Below are 17248 nucleotides of genomic sequence, written 5' to 3'. Positions count from 1 at the left end.
TCGAAATGTTGAACACATCACAGCGATTATTGTTTGATTATTTATTTATTTACTTTTAGTGTGGTGCATATTGTGTATTACATAAATGTTTCCAAGTATAGCCAAATTATTAAATTGCCATTTCACCATAATATCGCCATATCACCTACCCACACCTACGCCATTTCCCTCCAGTTTTGAAACCGGAATCCACTTTGTTTGGTGTAATGTTATTAGCAGATACAGTTCCTTTCATTGTAGCCAGAGCAATCGTATCAATGCTGTGGCACGAAAGCCTGACTCCATGACTGTTCCAACTGTTCATTTTCCTATGTACGCTTCAGTCGAGTAGACATTTCACTTCAAAGCTAAAGCTGGAATCAATCAGTTATACAATAATCATTGATAATGACCAAAAGATCCATTTGTAGATATTTGTAGAAAGTGTAACACTAATGTGCCTCATGGGGAAATCACAGTAAAGACTAACCCCACTAACCAAATACCCCTCTAGAGGACACCACTCAGCCCAGTGACTCCATCCTGAGCTCCACAGTGCAGTTCAGCTGATGAATTAAATTGAGTTAAATGTGGTTGATTTCAAAAAGTAGGCCAATGGAAACTATTCTAGAAATGCTGAACTGTCCTCGAGTACTGGACTGTAAATATATGCAGTTTAAATAATAAAAATCCTGATAAATGAATTCCTACTCTTGTCAAGCTGTGATTTTCATGTGTGTGCCTAAATTGGACAAATTTAAGTGTTCGGGTTACATAGATGAAGCAAGAATAAGACAATGTATATGTTAATGTCTGCAACTTGCTGCGACATCTAGACGTTAATCTATTCAAGATGATCCTTCTATACTTTAATCAAATCATTAAAACATTATCTTTAGTCTTCTACTACATCATCACTCAGCATATTTACTCACTGCTATAGGAGGAGGTTCCTGCACCTACAGATTCAACGACTTTAGCTCCATCAGCAGATGGGCTTGAAAGTATAATCCTGATCCTTTGTTCTAAGACAAAGGAGAATTACAGTAATCATGGTGATGAGAGACAGCTAAGCCACATCAGCTAAGGAAAACTGAATGGCCTGCAGGAAGCAAAGGAAAAGAGCTCTACTTTTTTTTATGTATAAATAAGGCCTCCTTCTCACCATTCCCAGCACGTAAGGAGTGATGGGTTGTGCAACGTTGTAACACTCCCTGCCTGTTAGTGGGTTTAGATGTACAGGAAGACCGCATGGTCTTCCTCTGCATCATTGATCTGTCAAAAAGACCACTCCCAGCCACAGCTGCTGGCTTGCTTCCAAAAGACAGACAGGCAGACAGACAGACAGATGGTAAACCCTTATCCCACTGCCCTGCAGTTCAAACCCATCCTCTCATGGCTGCTTCTCCTTCTCCTTCTCGCAGACTTCAACACACTCTTTATGGCTATTTTTATCACACACTTCCACCACAGAGCCTGGGAAAGGAGGGCTATTGTCTTCCCTGAGCTTTTGTTTCTACTGCTTTCTGTTTCTTGGCTCACTTCAAACACACACTTTAAACCCCCTTAAGCTTAGGCATGTTATTCAGTTATTAATATTAAGATCTCAGGTTCAGTAACCACTGTGAACGGCTGTGATCTGCAGTGTTTCTCCCAAAGGAGCAGTTGGACCAATTCAACTGACACTTATTTAGCACACCTCCTGCTAATCTTTGGTTTTCCACAGCTTTCTATTATGAAAAACAGTGCTAGCTTCATAGAGCAATAATGAGAGTTCAGTACATGGAAGTGAACCATGAACTTCAAACAAACTTCAAACCTAAATTGTTCAGTAACAGTCTTGACTAAATTGACGACGATTAAATTGACGACTTCCAAAATTACAATACATCCAACCCACCAACAAAAGCCTTTCAAGGTTAATCTACAGGAGAATAAGACAAAAAGTGCAAAAAGTAAAACACTAGACAGACCTAGATTTACTCCTAGTAAATTCAGATCATAATTGTATGAGTAAAACCTGGTGTATTTGCATATACAAACTCCAGGTTCTTCAAGCATTCTTGTCGTGTCATCAAGCTGCCTTGTTCATTATGCTGCTGAACGGTGCTACATTCCCAAACCGACGACACCGTTTCTGCATCTTCCACTCATCACTTGTTAAGACACCTGGGTGGGGCTTGTTGCTAGGTTGCCTTCCTGACTGATGTAACCAGTAAAATAAGCTCATTCTGCTTCCCAGGAGATCTGCCTGTCCCCATTAGCGCAGTGTTACAGTGTCCACAGTAGAGCACTGTATCCAGGCCAGATATGCTACATGTACAGCAGCTATACTGCAGCACCTCATATCAGTTCTGTATGGCATGGCAATATCTCTGTCCAACAAAAGGACCAGTATGGTATTACAGGATAAACTCACAGGTAACACATAGGTTTGCACGGTAACACCATTTCAACCAAAAGAAAATGAAGCAAAAACAAATCAGAGGCAAGTTGCTTAGCATGCAGTCAAATTACGCGGTTTCTGGTCATGTTACAATTAGTGGTGCCATTACACTAATCATTTATTCACTCATCATCTTCTCCACGTCACAATGGGTCCAGAGCCTCCCCAGAATTACTGAATGCAAGGCAGGTATACACCCTAAACAGGGCACCAATTTAGGGCTGTCTAGCATAGCCAATTCAACTTCCATGTGTTTTTGGTGGGACACTGGAATGGTGAACACACCAAACCTCTTACAGATAAAACTTAAAACCTCAGATCCAAAACACACACTCACACTACAGAGAACCCCCTCCAAAAAGAAAAAAAAAAGAACACATAAAAAAAGTCCACCACACAACACAGAATTATGGTCTCGAGTGGAATGTGCTACCGCTGGAATCCCAAGCCATGCCACTTTGCAGCCGGAGGCCAAGATAGCACAGTTGGCTCTAGCGATGTTGACCGTTTGTTAGCTGGTGTGGCAGAGCGGTGCTTTTCTCTGAGCAGGTCAGCTGCCCTGCAAAACAGCATCGTCAACAGTTCAAAAAGAGGCGGTGGCTGGCTTTGCATGTATTGGAGGACAAACGTGTCAAGTCCTTACCCTCCTAGTGACTGTTTAATTAAATAATTAAAGTAAAGAAAGTATTGAAAGGTACTGAATTGTTGGTCAAACTGCAATACTGAAAACAAGTGCTGAATCTTACTTTTGCGTAGTGCCAAACACCACAGCCGCTCTTCGGATTCAGTATTTACATTTTTGTTTTATCCACATTACACAAAGAATTTGAGAATGTCACGTAGAAGTTTACTAAGTTAAGTAGAAGTAGAGTCCCAAAACGTGCTCACCTCAGCAAATTTCACTGTATTAAAAACATCAACATTCAGGTGGTCAGCTTTGCTTGCAGGCAGGCAGACTGCTGCCTTCATTGTGATCTCTCACTCTCTGCAGTGATTTTCCATGAGCAGGGAGAACAGCTGGGCTGAGTTACAGCCGAGTGAAACCTACAGGCCCAGACAAGGCCACAGGACAGAAACACCGGCCTGTTCTCTCCATGCCATCATTATCGCCGCCATGTTGCCTACCCTATCACAGAGAGAAAGGGCGGCCTAGTCGTGAATCAGCGTGCTGTCAGTGATCTGCGAGCTCAAAGCCCATTTGCCCGCTCAGTTCACTCTGGACCAGCGCTGGGGGCACAGGCGAATAAAGGCGGCTGTAACATGAGGCTAATGTTGCTCAGCAGCTGCTCATGAGCAGAAAAATGACTCAGTCAGTGACTATTAAGAAAGGCCTTGAGGACGAAGTCGCCAAAAAGGAGAAAACATCCATGATGGACAACAATGCGGTGCTCACGCCCAGATGCCTTCATCCCTTTTCTGGATGAACTCCACCATCAACCTAAACTGAAAAGCCGGTTCTTCCGCAACATAAATGCTCCCTTCAAACACAGTGAATCTGCAAACAGCAGCACTTTCAGCTTAAACTCTGACTAGCCTTGCATGCCACTGTTATGACTGTACTGTGACAGCCTGTCTGAGGTTCCTCTAGTCAAAGAGCTGTTGCGAGCAGGCCGGAGTCTGAGGCCTGTGCTGAGTAATGTAGGTTGGATTTAAGGGTCAGGGACTGCCAGATAAGCCTGGAGGAGGGTATAAAGTGCTGAGCCCTCAGGGATCAGACGAGGCAGAGCTTTGACACTCTCTGAACTCCCTCACTCACTATCAGAGCTATTAAAAACCATCACTGCTCATGCAGAGAGCCTATCTAGGATAAAGCTTTTAATTCACTCTGTGAAACGGAGTGCTAAACCCATAACAGAACATGCCAACACTAGCACACCGATCTGCTACCAGTAAGTACACCACAGGCACTTCTTAGCTGTAGGAGACGCACCACTGGGTGCAGCAGTTGGCCTACGCTAATGTCATGAGAGCTTGATGTTGATATCTGCAGAGCTCATGGGACAGATCACTGCAGGGAAGATTGATATCACAAAACAAACTGAAAGCACAGCGCGCCAAAAACATGAACCAGCGCCTGTATTAACAAAAAACGATCCAACAAGAGCAAGACAATCATTCCAGAGCAGCCAGTGTATACCAGTGCTGTTAAAACATCTATATTACGGTGTATTGGAAGGTTCAGGGTTTTGCGATACCCTTGTTGTGGTAATTCTGTATTCAGAATAATACAGACCACCCCTAAGCCTTTTAAACAGCATGAAACACAGCGTGTTAAAGCATTATACAGAAATGCATTATTTATTTCTGAAGGGATTACAAAGGCAGGGAAATTAATAAATGCAGATATTGTACTGCAGTAGTACAGGGTCACCTAAACCATTTTGCTTTTCTGGAGTTCAATAAATACATCTTCCATCAGTTAAATGGAATACTGTTCAGTCGGTGGTCATCACTGTGCATCCCTACCCACCAGCCCAGCACAGCTGTGTCTTAACACCTGGTTTGATTGTTTATGTTTATTAAGCACGCACACACACACACACACACACACACACACACACACACAATAAGGATAATATCCGTTGCAAGCTTCAACACTCAAGGTTGGCAGTTGGCAGAATTTGGCATTATAGAAGTAGTAGCTAATGCAAATTGTATTAGCATATATGGTTTTAATAATATCAGAATTTGATATCAATATTAAAATCAAAAATGTACCATTACTACAATACTACAGTAAAAGAAATTATACTCATCAGCATCTGATGACCAAATGTGTACTGAATTGAACAACAGCTTGACATGCCATAAGCTGGCATGGCATGCCAGTGTCATAATCAATATGCGCCTATATTAGTCAATGAAGCCCATCACACTGACTGTGCAACTGTCACGTGGCACCACAGTAATGCAGGAATCAAGCGACAAATACGCTTTGGGTCCATTTTGGACACATGCCACGCACAGTGGTCTAGCAGTTTACATAAATATACTGTATATAGTATAAATAAAAGGTCTTCTTGTTAAATGCACAATGTTGGCCCATAAACATACTGACAAACACCTACATCTGAAGTTACTGAAGCTGAAATTAAGTATCCATTTATATTCCTTGAAAAGAAGCTATTTTTCCACCCGACAGCATTAAAAACCCCCAGATAATTACGGGCTTCGAAAAGCTCAGCGGTCTAATGCGCTACCACTATAGCGCGGGGGTCACAAGTTAGAATCCCAAGCCATGCCACTTTGGCGGTTGAGTCCAACAGAGCACAATTGGCCGCGCCCTGGGCGGGTGGGTTGATGGCGCTCTCTCTATTCATCACTCTTGAGCGATGCTTGCCACCACAGGCGTCTGTTAGCTTTCCTTAGAGCATGTCGGCTGCCCGGCGAGGCTCTCCGTTCAAAGAGAAGCGGTGGCTAGCTTCGATGTATTGTAGAAGACATGTGTTCTTACCTTCCTAATATCAGGAGCATTACTTGTGCTAGAGAATGTCACAATGTGCTTTTACATCGCAAACAAATCCCAAAAGGGACACTAATGGAAATTAGCATTATAAAAGTAGTAGCTAATGCTCCCTTTATTGGCATATAGGGATTCAATGAGATCTATTTTATATCCGTATTAGAAGTTTTGAAACATTGCGTTTCATTTCCTTCCACCCAGAATAAATAAGCATTAAAAGATCTGAGGTTGGCACAGTTAGTTAATCAGTAGTATAGTGTTCAGAATGCTGACTTGTTTTTTGGCACATCCACTTGTTCTGCCTTGTGGCATGAAGCCAGACTGCAAGTAGGTGTCAGTAGGTGTAGTTACACGGCTACAGGTGTGTTTGGTTTCTTCTGCCTGATCAAACTTGTTTACTGTCATTAGGTTGAATCTGTACTCTTACATTCAAAACACTTTGAGATGTGACAATCACACTCCTTCACAGTCACTTCCATATAAGAACCTATTCATGGTTCAGCCCCAGCTCAGAACACACTGCCTCGTTATGTAACTAAGATCACTGAACTCAACTATTGATCCCCAACTAACTCAACAATCCAACACTCACTCCCTAACTATTCAAAACAGATGAGTGAGTGCAACTGAGTTTATTATAGACTGCCTGCCTGGCCTGGCATCTCCCTTGCTATTCGTAAAAACATACAATCGTGCTGGAGGACAAAGTGACCATTGTCTAGACATATTATGCAACAATATACTGTGAAGGGGACAGAAAGACATGCAGACAAACATCGGCCGCACATACCAAACAACCGCAAGTACACACCACCTTCACACAGAAGGTTTACTAAAGACTAAACCTGGTTCACAGAATTAATAACTGAAGTCGCTCAGGCAGCAAGGTGACTGCTGCTGACTGTCAGAACCACAGGGTCATGGGCAACCAGCAACAAAAGAAAATCCTTAAAGCTATGCAAAAAAAAAAGGAAGAAAAAAAAAAAAAAGCAAGAGCAAAAGGATCAGCACTGCATTTCATGTTCAATCCCTTCTCAAAAACGACTTAATTTCATTCTCTCAGACGTTTCATTGTCTTACTCATTTATAGACCATCAGCTCGCTCATAGAATCTGTTATCAGGGAGAAATTGTGTAGATTTCCCAAAGCAACAATGAAATCTCTTGAGTGGGAAAAAAAAAAAAAAAAACAGCAGGAAACTGTTTCTGGAGAATGCACAACAATGCATCTTTCTGCCATCATCCCCCCCAAGCACTGGCAAATTGCACAAGATCCCTGTACACTACTCAGAAACCTGCAACAGAACTTTCCCTTACAATATGTTCACATGGTTAATGTGTCCACACCATCCTTCACACCAAATTTCACAAAAGTCAACAATTCACTCAAAGCTAGACTCCGGTACAGTCCAAGAAATCTAGAGCAATGCAGCTGTCTAAGCATTGGCCCATTCATTAGGAGATCGCAAGTTTGATGCCCAGTGAGGCCACAGCTATCTGTGATGGGGAGACCCAGTGAGGCCAATTGGCCTTGTTCTCAATGCAAGCCAGTGTGGGCGTCTGTTAGCTGATGACAGAACCGGCAGTTTGTGTTCTCCTCCAAGCGTGATCAGCTGTCCGATGCTGTTACAATGGCTGCAGTTCATAAAGCAGTTGGCTGGCTTCACGGGGCCCAGACGAAGCACATACTAGCCTTCACTCCCTACACCCTCGAAGCATTATGTGATGGGGGAGTCCTAGCTTTATGGCAGAAGTTGGAACTGACGAAATTCCAAATAAAACAGGGGAATTAGATCCATTGTTAAAGTTTAAAGCTGCCCTACACTCACCGCACTGTAATAATTCAGTGTGCACGTGTGTGCGCGTGTGTGGTCTGAAACACACAAGAGGCTTGAGTCATCACAACAGAATAATTCCAGACAAGCGTTTTGGTGTGAGCTCTGCTCAGGCGACATGTGAATTAACAGATCCTGACAGATGTCTAAACCTCCCCATGCAAGATGCGACACCTCATCACTTTTACTGTTCTTTCGGCCCCTGCCTTACAACTCTGTTACAGCTGATAGGAAGGCTTCACACAGGAGAGTTCATTTACATCAATGTTCTGCATTATTCTCAGTGACAGGACAACAGGGATGTCACAACAGCTGTGCTGATTGATGGAGTAGCACTGGGCCTTCTGCCCTGACATCACACAAGAACATGCAGCCTCATTCAGCTTTGCATCCTCGTCAAAGATGGATGAGTAACGAAGGAAGAGCACACTCACTCTTAAATATACGTGCCTGCTTTCTCCAGTTTTTGTACCCGAAAAGATCCTCATGTCTCGCAGCCAAAGAAAAAACATTGGGAAATAAATTTTCCCCACAGTGTTATTTTCATTGCCCTCTTTTTCTAAATCAATCGAGTAAAACCACAAGCCTGAAATCATTCCTGAAATTTGTTTAATTTGTTTTTTCATTCTAACGAATAACTTAAATATTCAAAGCTCAACTTCAACAGGTTAAACTGGAGGCTGGTGTCACCTCAAACAAACGAGAAACCAAGACAAGGCTAACGTCATGCCAGTGCAATTCCGTTGCGAAACGAAATGACAACAAGCCCACATCGCAGCTCAAAGGCATTTTGTACAAGTGACCCATTGTTCACAGCACAAATACAGAATGTAAACAAAAGTAAAAGTTCAGCGAAATCCACCAACACTGATCAACTCCACACTGTGTTTAATGTCAAGAAGACTTTTGGTTCAAACTATCGAAACACTCAAAGAAATCATTAAATCAATAACAGTCAAAAAATTATATATACACATATATACAGCAGTTATAAATAAGCCAGAGCTAGTATTTTAACAAACACTTTTGTACATGGTTTCAAGCAGACACTTTAGTACTAGAATCACAGACTCAAAGGACAAACCAGTGGAGGCTGACAAGACTAACAGACTTCATTAGAAGGCTCTAAATAATGGGGAGCATTGACAGAACACAATGACAGAACAGAAAAAGCCTGAGTGGGAGAAAAGAGTGGCTGAGTAAAAAATGGAGATGAAGTGCCTGTGCATTAACTAACCAGTCTACCATCCTCACAAAGACGACAGACAGAGACGCTGCCTTATTTGGTTTAATTGGAAAAATTCCATTAAGTGTAACTTCAGTCAATTTTGTCTTAAGCCCTAAAAACCTTCTTATTTGAAGGTATAGGCAGATACAGGACTGGAAACCGCTGACGAAGTGTACAACCTAAACCACGTGGTTGTCAAATATTAAGGCCGCAACTGTACATTTAAGTCGCAGTTCGGTTAACACCATGGTTTGGACGTCACGGTTTTGTACGAGTTCAGTACACTGAGAAAAAGCAACCCCCAAACAAATAACTACAGTCTTCTTTTCGTGTATTTTGAACAGACAGAAGTGCAGTTACAGTTTAGCCCATCAAGTGTCAAAGTCTCTCCTGACGTGCAAGCTTGTTTGATATCCAATATAATATATACGTTAGCATGTCTGATTCATTTCTAACCCAGCACTCTCTTGCCATTGCAGTCACATTTCACAGTCAGACGCTAATCAATTTAAGCTAAACTCGCACGGCATGCTCAGACCTTGGGTTAGCTTTACTGATCAATATGCCTTTCCCTTCTCTATGCCTGTTAACCCATTACGCTTTCCACAATACTGTTACTCCAAACCTAAACCCCTGATATTCTTAAGAATTGATCACAGCTTTGGCTTTAGGGTTTCTGGGTGTAACTTCCATAAGACTCACACTCACATTCACTGAACTGTAACGCCCATACGAGTTTGGCATCAATACATGTACTGGTACACAAAATGAATATTTAAAAACTTAATTGTATTCAAAAGGTTTGCATGATATTCTTGACTCACTAAATAATTAAATGTGAAGGAAAATTTTAATGATGGCTATAAAATCAGACCACTGCCATTACCATAAATGAGCAGCATCAAAAACTACATTAGAATTAAAAACCTGCCACTACAGTCAGATGGTTGCATCTACAAATCTGCTCGATTCTAAACCAGCTAAAAACGATGGGTGAGAAAGCAAGATCTATATGCAATGGCCATGCATAACCCTACATTCAAGGCTACACACAGAAACACATTCTGTCAGTTTATGTTGCAAAGAAACAGCTCTGTGTTTCTGATTAACGGCCAAGCATGCTTACTAGCTAAACAACCACCAAAGTTAAAAATACACCTCTGCATATTTGCACTGGAATATAAGGACTTTTTTGTGCAACTCCTAGAAATTCGACGTGCATGAGCTGCAATGATTCGTATCTGATCAGGGGTAAATCAAATATACTGAGATATATATATATAAAGACAGTACCTCAAATGTACTGAATTTTGGCATGTTTAACTGTAACAGTCATCACTCTAATATTGTTTTATAATAAATACGACATGTATGTAGATGAAGGGGTACAAACAAACATTGACCTCACAAAATGTCAAGAAGATAACAGTTCTAACTACCACATCACCACAAGTTCAGCCTTGAGCAGCACACAATGTGAGGATGATTCAGCCTAGATATAAATGTTCTTCAGTAGTTCATAAACTAGCTTTAACCAAATGTTCCAGCCAGGACCTGTGGGTCTCTTCATTTACGGAAAGGGGGGCGGCACTGCACAATTTTCATCAACATTTTTCAATGACTAGACTCATTCCTCACTTAACCCATTCCTCTCAATCATTTCACATCTACTACAAACAGGAGACTGAGCTGTGCCTACAAGCTAAGGGACAGGGTGTAGACCAACAGATTCAGCTTCCTTGGTACGTCAAATGTCCACAGTAAGTTTCTGGACGAGCCAAGCGTATCTATCTGGGCCAAGCTGCCTGGCAACGTATTCTGGCAACGTGTGTGTCATACAGATAACCACCAGCCTCCTATGCCAGTGATGTTTTTGATGATTATCACCATTGCAATGCTATTTATTTGCATGATACTATAACAATATTTAGGCAAATGCATACACAGTATGTTTGTATCACAGCCTTTTTTTGTATCAAATTGGTCACAAAGGGTCCCATGGTTAATTGACCCAAACTAACACACATCTTTCGTAGGTCGACCTAAAGCAGATGGGTTCCTCGGACTGAGTCTTGCTTTCTCCCAAGGTTTCTTCCTCTTAGTATGAAGGAGTTTTTCCTTGCTACTGTTGTTACCACCTCCATTGTGGTGCTTGCTCATATAAGGCATGGATGAGGATCTCTTCAAAATACATTTTGAATTGAACTGAATCTTAATGCTTCTACAATAAATGGCTGTGCTCATCAAACCTACAGCTTACAGATCAACTATATACACACAAACCACACAGCACAGCCCCCACCACTCCGTAAGCATCCCATCCTCCCTTGCATCCTGCATCACAGCATCATGGCGCTCTCCTGCTGCCAGCATGGCTCCACACCCATCACACACTGATCAGCCATGGGTCATGAGACAGTTCTGCGCATGCACACGCTACGATCAACACACATCGCTCCAATAGAGCTAACAAACAGCTGTGATTTGGCTTTGAGGTGAATGTCCCATTATTTGCCTACTGTTTACAGCCATATAATAAAAACTAACAGTGATCAGGAAAGATAAGATGATAAGAGAAGAAAGATGTAGGAATTTAATATACTTGTTGAGTCCACACAGTGTGTCCATCACAGCATTTACTGTAATGCTAAACTCCATGCAAAGAGCTATAACACGGCAGCTCAAATAATACACACAGCAGCAGTTCCTGCCTGGAAAGGGAACAAAACTCTGGTCTCCTGCGTGCAGAGTAAGATGAACAAATACGCAAATGTTCAGGCATCTCTGGACAAAATAATAACTGCTACTCTCAGTGATTTTATTTTATCTGCATGCTCCCACGACAGTAAAGATTCCGGGGCCCTTTTTGTAAAACGAGCCTTAAAAATAACCGGTGATATTAATTCTGTGTGTATCGAGATGTGTATCCTGTTGAAAATGAGATTTCCCACAGCTTTTTTCAAGTATAGAGGCGCTTGAGGAGTCAATTAGTTCCGTCATACGTGGCACAGATATCTTGGGTCATGTGTGTGTGGCAAACCTCACAAATACAGATGATGAGCCAAAAGACTCCTCAGAGAGACAATGCTTCTGGCAGCTTTAGGTCATTGTGTAAGTCATTATGTAGCGTAGCTTTTAGCCTGCATAAGTGTTATGATTATGTAGCTGCTAACTTTCATACTTTAAGAGGGTCATAAGATTGGTTACCATCACTTTTGTGAAGGTGATGGCAACATGCAAATTAAGTAGCCACTCCCATCTAAGTAATTTATGCTGAGATTTCTTATCCTGTGCTAATCAGTCATAAAAGCCTACAGTAAAATAACATTACTTTACCCCCCCACCCCATGTAAAACTAACCCCGTCCAAATAGGGCCTATGAGAGCAAACATTTACCAAAAGGCATATAGTTTAACATTTATTTTTTCTTTTAATTTATTTTTTTATATCTCTTTAAAACCTTTTCAAAATAACACAACAAGAAGAAGAGCACAAAGCACAAGTTTGTGCATTCCGAATTGTCAGTACTTAGAAACACCCCCTTTGGCGAGTATCACAGCTTGTAAACACTTTTTGCAGCAGATAAGAGTCTTCACCTTTTGCTTCTTGCAAAAGGCTTTCAATTCTGAGAGATTCTTGGGCCGTCTTGCATGCACTGCTCTTTAAGAGGTCTTTGGGCCTGTTTTATGCCCTATATGCAACCTGAATGGAAAGGAAAATTTAGTTCATGACTAGAATTAATCTCTCTCCAGGAAATCATTCCAATAAGAACACCACCGGCACCGAGAGGTACAGAGCTTAGAAAATGTCCAGTCTTTACTGAAAGGATTTACATACAGGATTAGGCACTACTGCACGTCTTCCCCTCAGAGCTGCCCTGGCATAAAATGACAAAACCACCTGGGCCTGAAACCTTAATCTATTGTCTAGGTATAGCAGGTATATCTACTCAGTCACAGAGGCCTTACATTTTAAAATAAGCAATCCATCAGCCATTAATTCTGAAGAGAAGACCTGAGGTAGTCAGCAGTGACACTCAGACAGATTTGTGCATCTCTCATTTCCAGGGTTTAGCATGAAGGCTGGAGGTTCAGCGTGTTGCTGTCACTTAAGCAGACTTTCAAAATAAATGCTTCACTACAGCTCATGCAGCTCCAGCCTGAGCTGAACCCAATCAAAAGCAGCCAAAAGGCAGAGTCGGATGGCTGCCTGCCACAGCAGAGGCATTGCCCTGCCTAATGCTGCACTGATGCCAAGGGTGGGAGAGAGGGAAGGACAGAGAAAGCCTCGGTGCCCACAGCACAGCATATTTCCTCTTTAATCTGCTTAAAGGCAGAATATTCTGCTGCGGGTGAGGTGCAATGCAGCGTCACCATTTGACACAAACACACACGAGCAAACACACTTCACCAGCACTCATGACGGACAGGTCTGCGTGCCAATAACAAAAACTAAAAAAAAAATAAGAGCAAGGCTACGTTCAGATGGAAAATCACCCCATAATGTTGATAGTCTAGCCAGGCTTACTGCCATTCAGATCACAGAGTGCTCAAAACAAAAAGACCATGGAGTGAGGAGCCAAGAAACAGAGCATAAAACTCGAAAGCTTGACCACATCAGCTTTCTATGATGGTCAAATCACAAATTTCATAACTCCATTCAACATTATAGAGTGGTACTGAATACAGCAAAATCTATGTTTTTTTCCCTGCTCTTGATTTTAAGGTAACCTGCAAACCCAAGAGAGCTCAGAATGCTCCGTCCACATTGCACACTTCCTTGTTTAGGTTTTATTTCACTTCATGCAGATAAGTAGTATCAACAGTATCAAATATGCTAAAGCATATTGAATGCTATTGCACTTAATGCTACTATTACAGTCCAATTACAGTACAGTTATAGTCATGGTCTGAACCTCAAGAGAAGTGGGCCTGGAAGCTGCAACAACTAAGAGACAATCAATAACGCCAATAATAAAAAGGCTGCTGGTAACAAATCATGTCATCGATTAGCTGTCTTGCTGACGTCTATGCGTCCTGTTGACATCTAGTAAATGAAAAGACAGCAGGGACAGTAAGCTACGAAGTTGGATTTAGCATCTCTTACTAAATTGCCGTAAGATTCGGAAGAGTGAGAGCATCTAAAGAAACGCTGGCACGGTGAGGAACTGCTAAAACCGCTGTTGAAGTGTAGCAAAAATGGTGAGCTGTCGGCTATTTCAGCTCTGTTTCAGCTTATAATCTCTGTTGGCTGAAAGGATGAGCAGCATTTTAATTTGAACTGTGCAGCTGAACGGCTAAATGCTTAGGGCTGCTGAAGCTGCTAGCCTACACGGGTGGTTGACCATCCAACCTGCCTGTTTCCATGTGGAGGGATGTTAATACCTTAATGAAATAATACTAACAACAACAATAACAATAATAATAAACATAAATAATGTAAAAATATACATATATTTATTTATTTATTAAATATTTTTAAAAACTGTAGACACAGATGCACAAAAGCTGTCCTGTGTGAAAATCTGCTTTATTGATTTGATATGATATCACCAACATATAAATCATTAGAAGTAAACAGTCTGAAATGAGTTCTAGGAGAATCAACTGATTCTGATTTTTTTATATTCATATAATACAAATGACTCCACCTTTTACCACATATTAAATTGGATGCTTTGTTTAAAAATGAGCTATGCACAAGGTAAAATCCCATTTTAATTGAAAATATTAAGTTATTGACAGACTAATAACTATTTTTTATTTCTAAACAAGCTGAAATATAACAGACCAACTAAAGTAAATAAGCAATAGTTCCATCTCATATGCTATCTAAACGTCACATAGGACTTGACAGAAACCCTGGGAGGGTTAGGACCAGCAGCAATGAGACAGGACAGTTCTTTTGCAGACATCACTGCCTACTCTAGACAAAGTCTTGCAGCACCCCTGTTAGCTTTCAATTACAGGGATCAGGCTAGTTGTACAAGGCTCACATACATCGTAAAGAATGTAATTATCCAGACAGAGCTAGTGATATTTTGGAAAATGTTGTATTGCAGTTTGAGAAGCCTGATATGATGTCTGGGAGTAAATTAATTAACTAGCAATGACGAATTGCTTTTCTGTCTACGAGTCACTTCCAAGCTTAGAATCAATAGGCCTCTTTCCTGAAACACCTCCCCAGATATTAAGCATCACTCCAAAACTAAAACTAACAGGGAAAAAGGGTACATCCCATTATAAAACAATGGATACTGTACGTCGATGACGTTACATCAGAGAGCTGGCTGAGGCCTCGTCATGCAGAAAGCCTTCTGTACTCTCACAGGTCAGGATTTTGTTCATTACAGCTCAAATGAGGGCAGAGAAATGAATGAGAAAGGCTCCACTGATGGCTTCCAGTCCAGTGATTGCTTCAAAAGCCTGCCAAAATCAGAGCCTCAGCTGACTAGAAGCCCTTTAACTAGCTCTAAGGGCCGACAGCTTATGAGAACAGCTTTAGAAAGAGTGAAAATAAACAAACATCAAAACAACAACTTTTTGTGCCTGTTATCTCAGTGTTCCCATCTCACGATAACAGCAAAGCAGCAGGTCGCTTTCAGGAGAAAAGTAAGGGAGTTGTTGGATAGGACCTATTGTTTGCCAAAAAAATCTAGTAACCCTTTCAGAAAGACACAACAACACTAATAGCTTATATAGCTTACTGAGATGGGAGATTAAGGTAGACAAAAATCAATCTCTCAGTGCCACAGTGTGGCCTGGTCCATGTTTGAAAGAGAAAGTGCCCTGACATTGTTTCTAAGATAAATTTTGGCATCAATCCCAGACAATAGCTCCATTAATTACAGCAGACATTAGAGCGGCAGGCAGCAGCCAGCATGACTTTGCACTGAGGGATCACTTAGACAAATACTGAAAATGGACCTAGTATTTAAAAAAAATAACTGGACGGTGTTTCTTTATCTCAAGGATCTAAAACACCACCTAGCATTATACTGTACCTACTGTAAATAAACATTTGCATTCATATGATTATCTTATCTCAGGCAAAATGTCCTGCATGGATGTACTAACGTTGTAGTCTTAATCAATATGCAGAGCACTTACTACAAAAAATAAAATCATTGAGCCTGAAGCCATCCTAAATTGTAACTGACACAATGAAGGCTCTTGCTTTGTGATCATGGAACCTGTCAACACAAATAAGTGCAAATTCACAGTGATCTCAAAAAGCCTGCTACATCCCAGGTGAATGCACTTCGAGGATCGATCCCAGGATTGTCTTTACTGCCAATTTCAGGAAAATAGTTGCTGTGCCTGGAGTTAATGTTGTTAAGGAACTGCGTTCTTACCTTGAAGTTGCTAGAGTTGACCCATAAGGTGGCAAGGCCATCCACCATTTTATCTAGCGCAGTCTGGTCCTGCTCCAGGTCATGGGACTTGTCCTTATCGCTGATGTAGTCGATGAGCTCTTGACCCACCTGCAGCCTCCGGCCCACATCCTTCTGCAGCACCTGTGTCAAACAGTACTCCATATTGGGCTCCATGGTCTATTCCGTTCTACCACCACCTCAAAGGTAGTGGGGAGAAAAAAACTGAACGAGGCCCTAATCGTGGTCTTCTGACGCCAGTCTTCCACAAAAACACACACAAACAAATAAAAATAAAAAAAAAGAAACACTAAATTTCTTAATATCCTATTTGAGGGCCAGATCCGAAGAAGAGCACAGGAGAGCAAGAGGCAGAGCTGTGGGGATGTAGGCTTGGGAATGGCAGCAATGCACCATATGTGCCCCGACAACAGCTGATGTGGATTGCAAACTCTCCTTTCCTTCTTTCTGAGAGACCAAGCCAGAGAGCTACCAACAGCAAAACCGCCGAGCCCGGGAGCAGCATCGAATGTGGTAACTAGAGCTGGAGAGGGAGGGTCCAGTGGAACATTGCTTCATAATTCAGTAGTCCTTTGCTGCTGTGCTGCCTACGGTCAACAGAATGAAAAGAGAGGTTAGCCTGGGCCAGATAAGTGGAGGTTAACAAGCAGGTTGCATGACAGGAGCGTGACATGCAGCTGGGTGCTTTGTATTTGGTTACAGGACAACACTTTAAACCCCTAACACATACATTTCGGTGATATCAGCTGTTTTACTGATGTTAGATTGAGTCTTTTGGAGAAAGATAAGTCAACAACGCCCTTAATGGAGACTTATCTGTATTAAATACATTTACAGGTCCTTAAAGTTAGATTTGAAACCCTGCATCCTTTGACGCACCCTCCAGAACCCACTTTAATAATGAA

The 17248-nt window shown here is 41.6% G+C and overlaps 1 protein-coding gene across 1 annotated transcript in view; it reads right to left on the bottom strand.

The window, feature by feature from the left end:
- Positions 1-17248, bottom strand: part of clasp1a (cytoplasmic linker associated protein 1a) — a 69882-nt gene that overhangs the window by 51293 nt on the left and 1341 nt on the right. The window contains exon 2 of the mRNA XM_072686136.1: positions 16305-16930. Within this exon, the coding sequence (XP_072542237.1) occupies positions 16305-16499 (195 nt within the window). The 5' untranslated portion in view covers positions 16500-16930. The remainder of the gene's footprint in view (positions 1-16304; positions 16931-17248) is intronic.

The sequence above is a fragment of the Salminus brasiliensis genome, chromosome 8, assembly GCF_030463535.1.
Source record: "Salminus brasiliensis chromosome 8, fSalBra1.hap2, whole genome shotgun sequence".
In the NCBI taxonomy this organism is placed as follows: Eukaryota; Metazoa; Chordata; class Actinopteri; order Characiformes; family Bryconidae; genus Salminus; species Salminus brasiliensis.
Note: the sequence above shows the minus strand (reverse complement) of the source record. Positions and strands in the feature narration are given on the sequence as shown.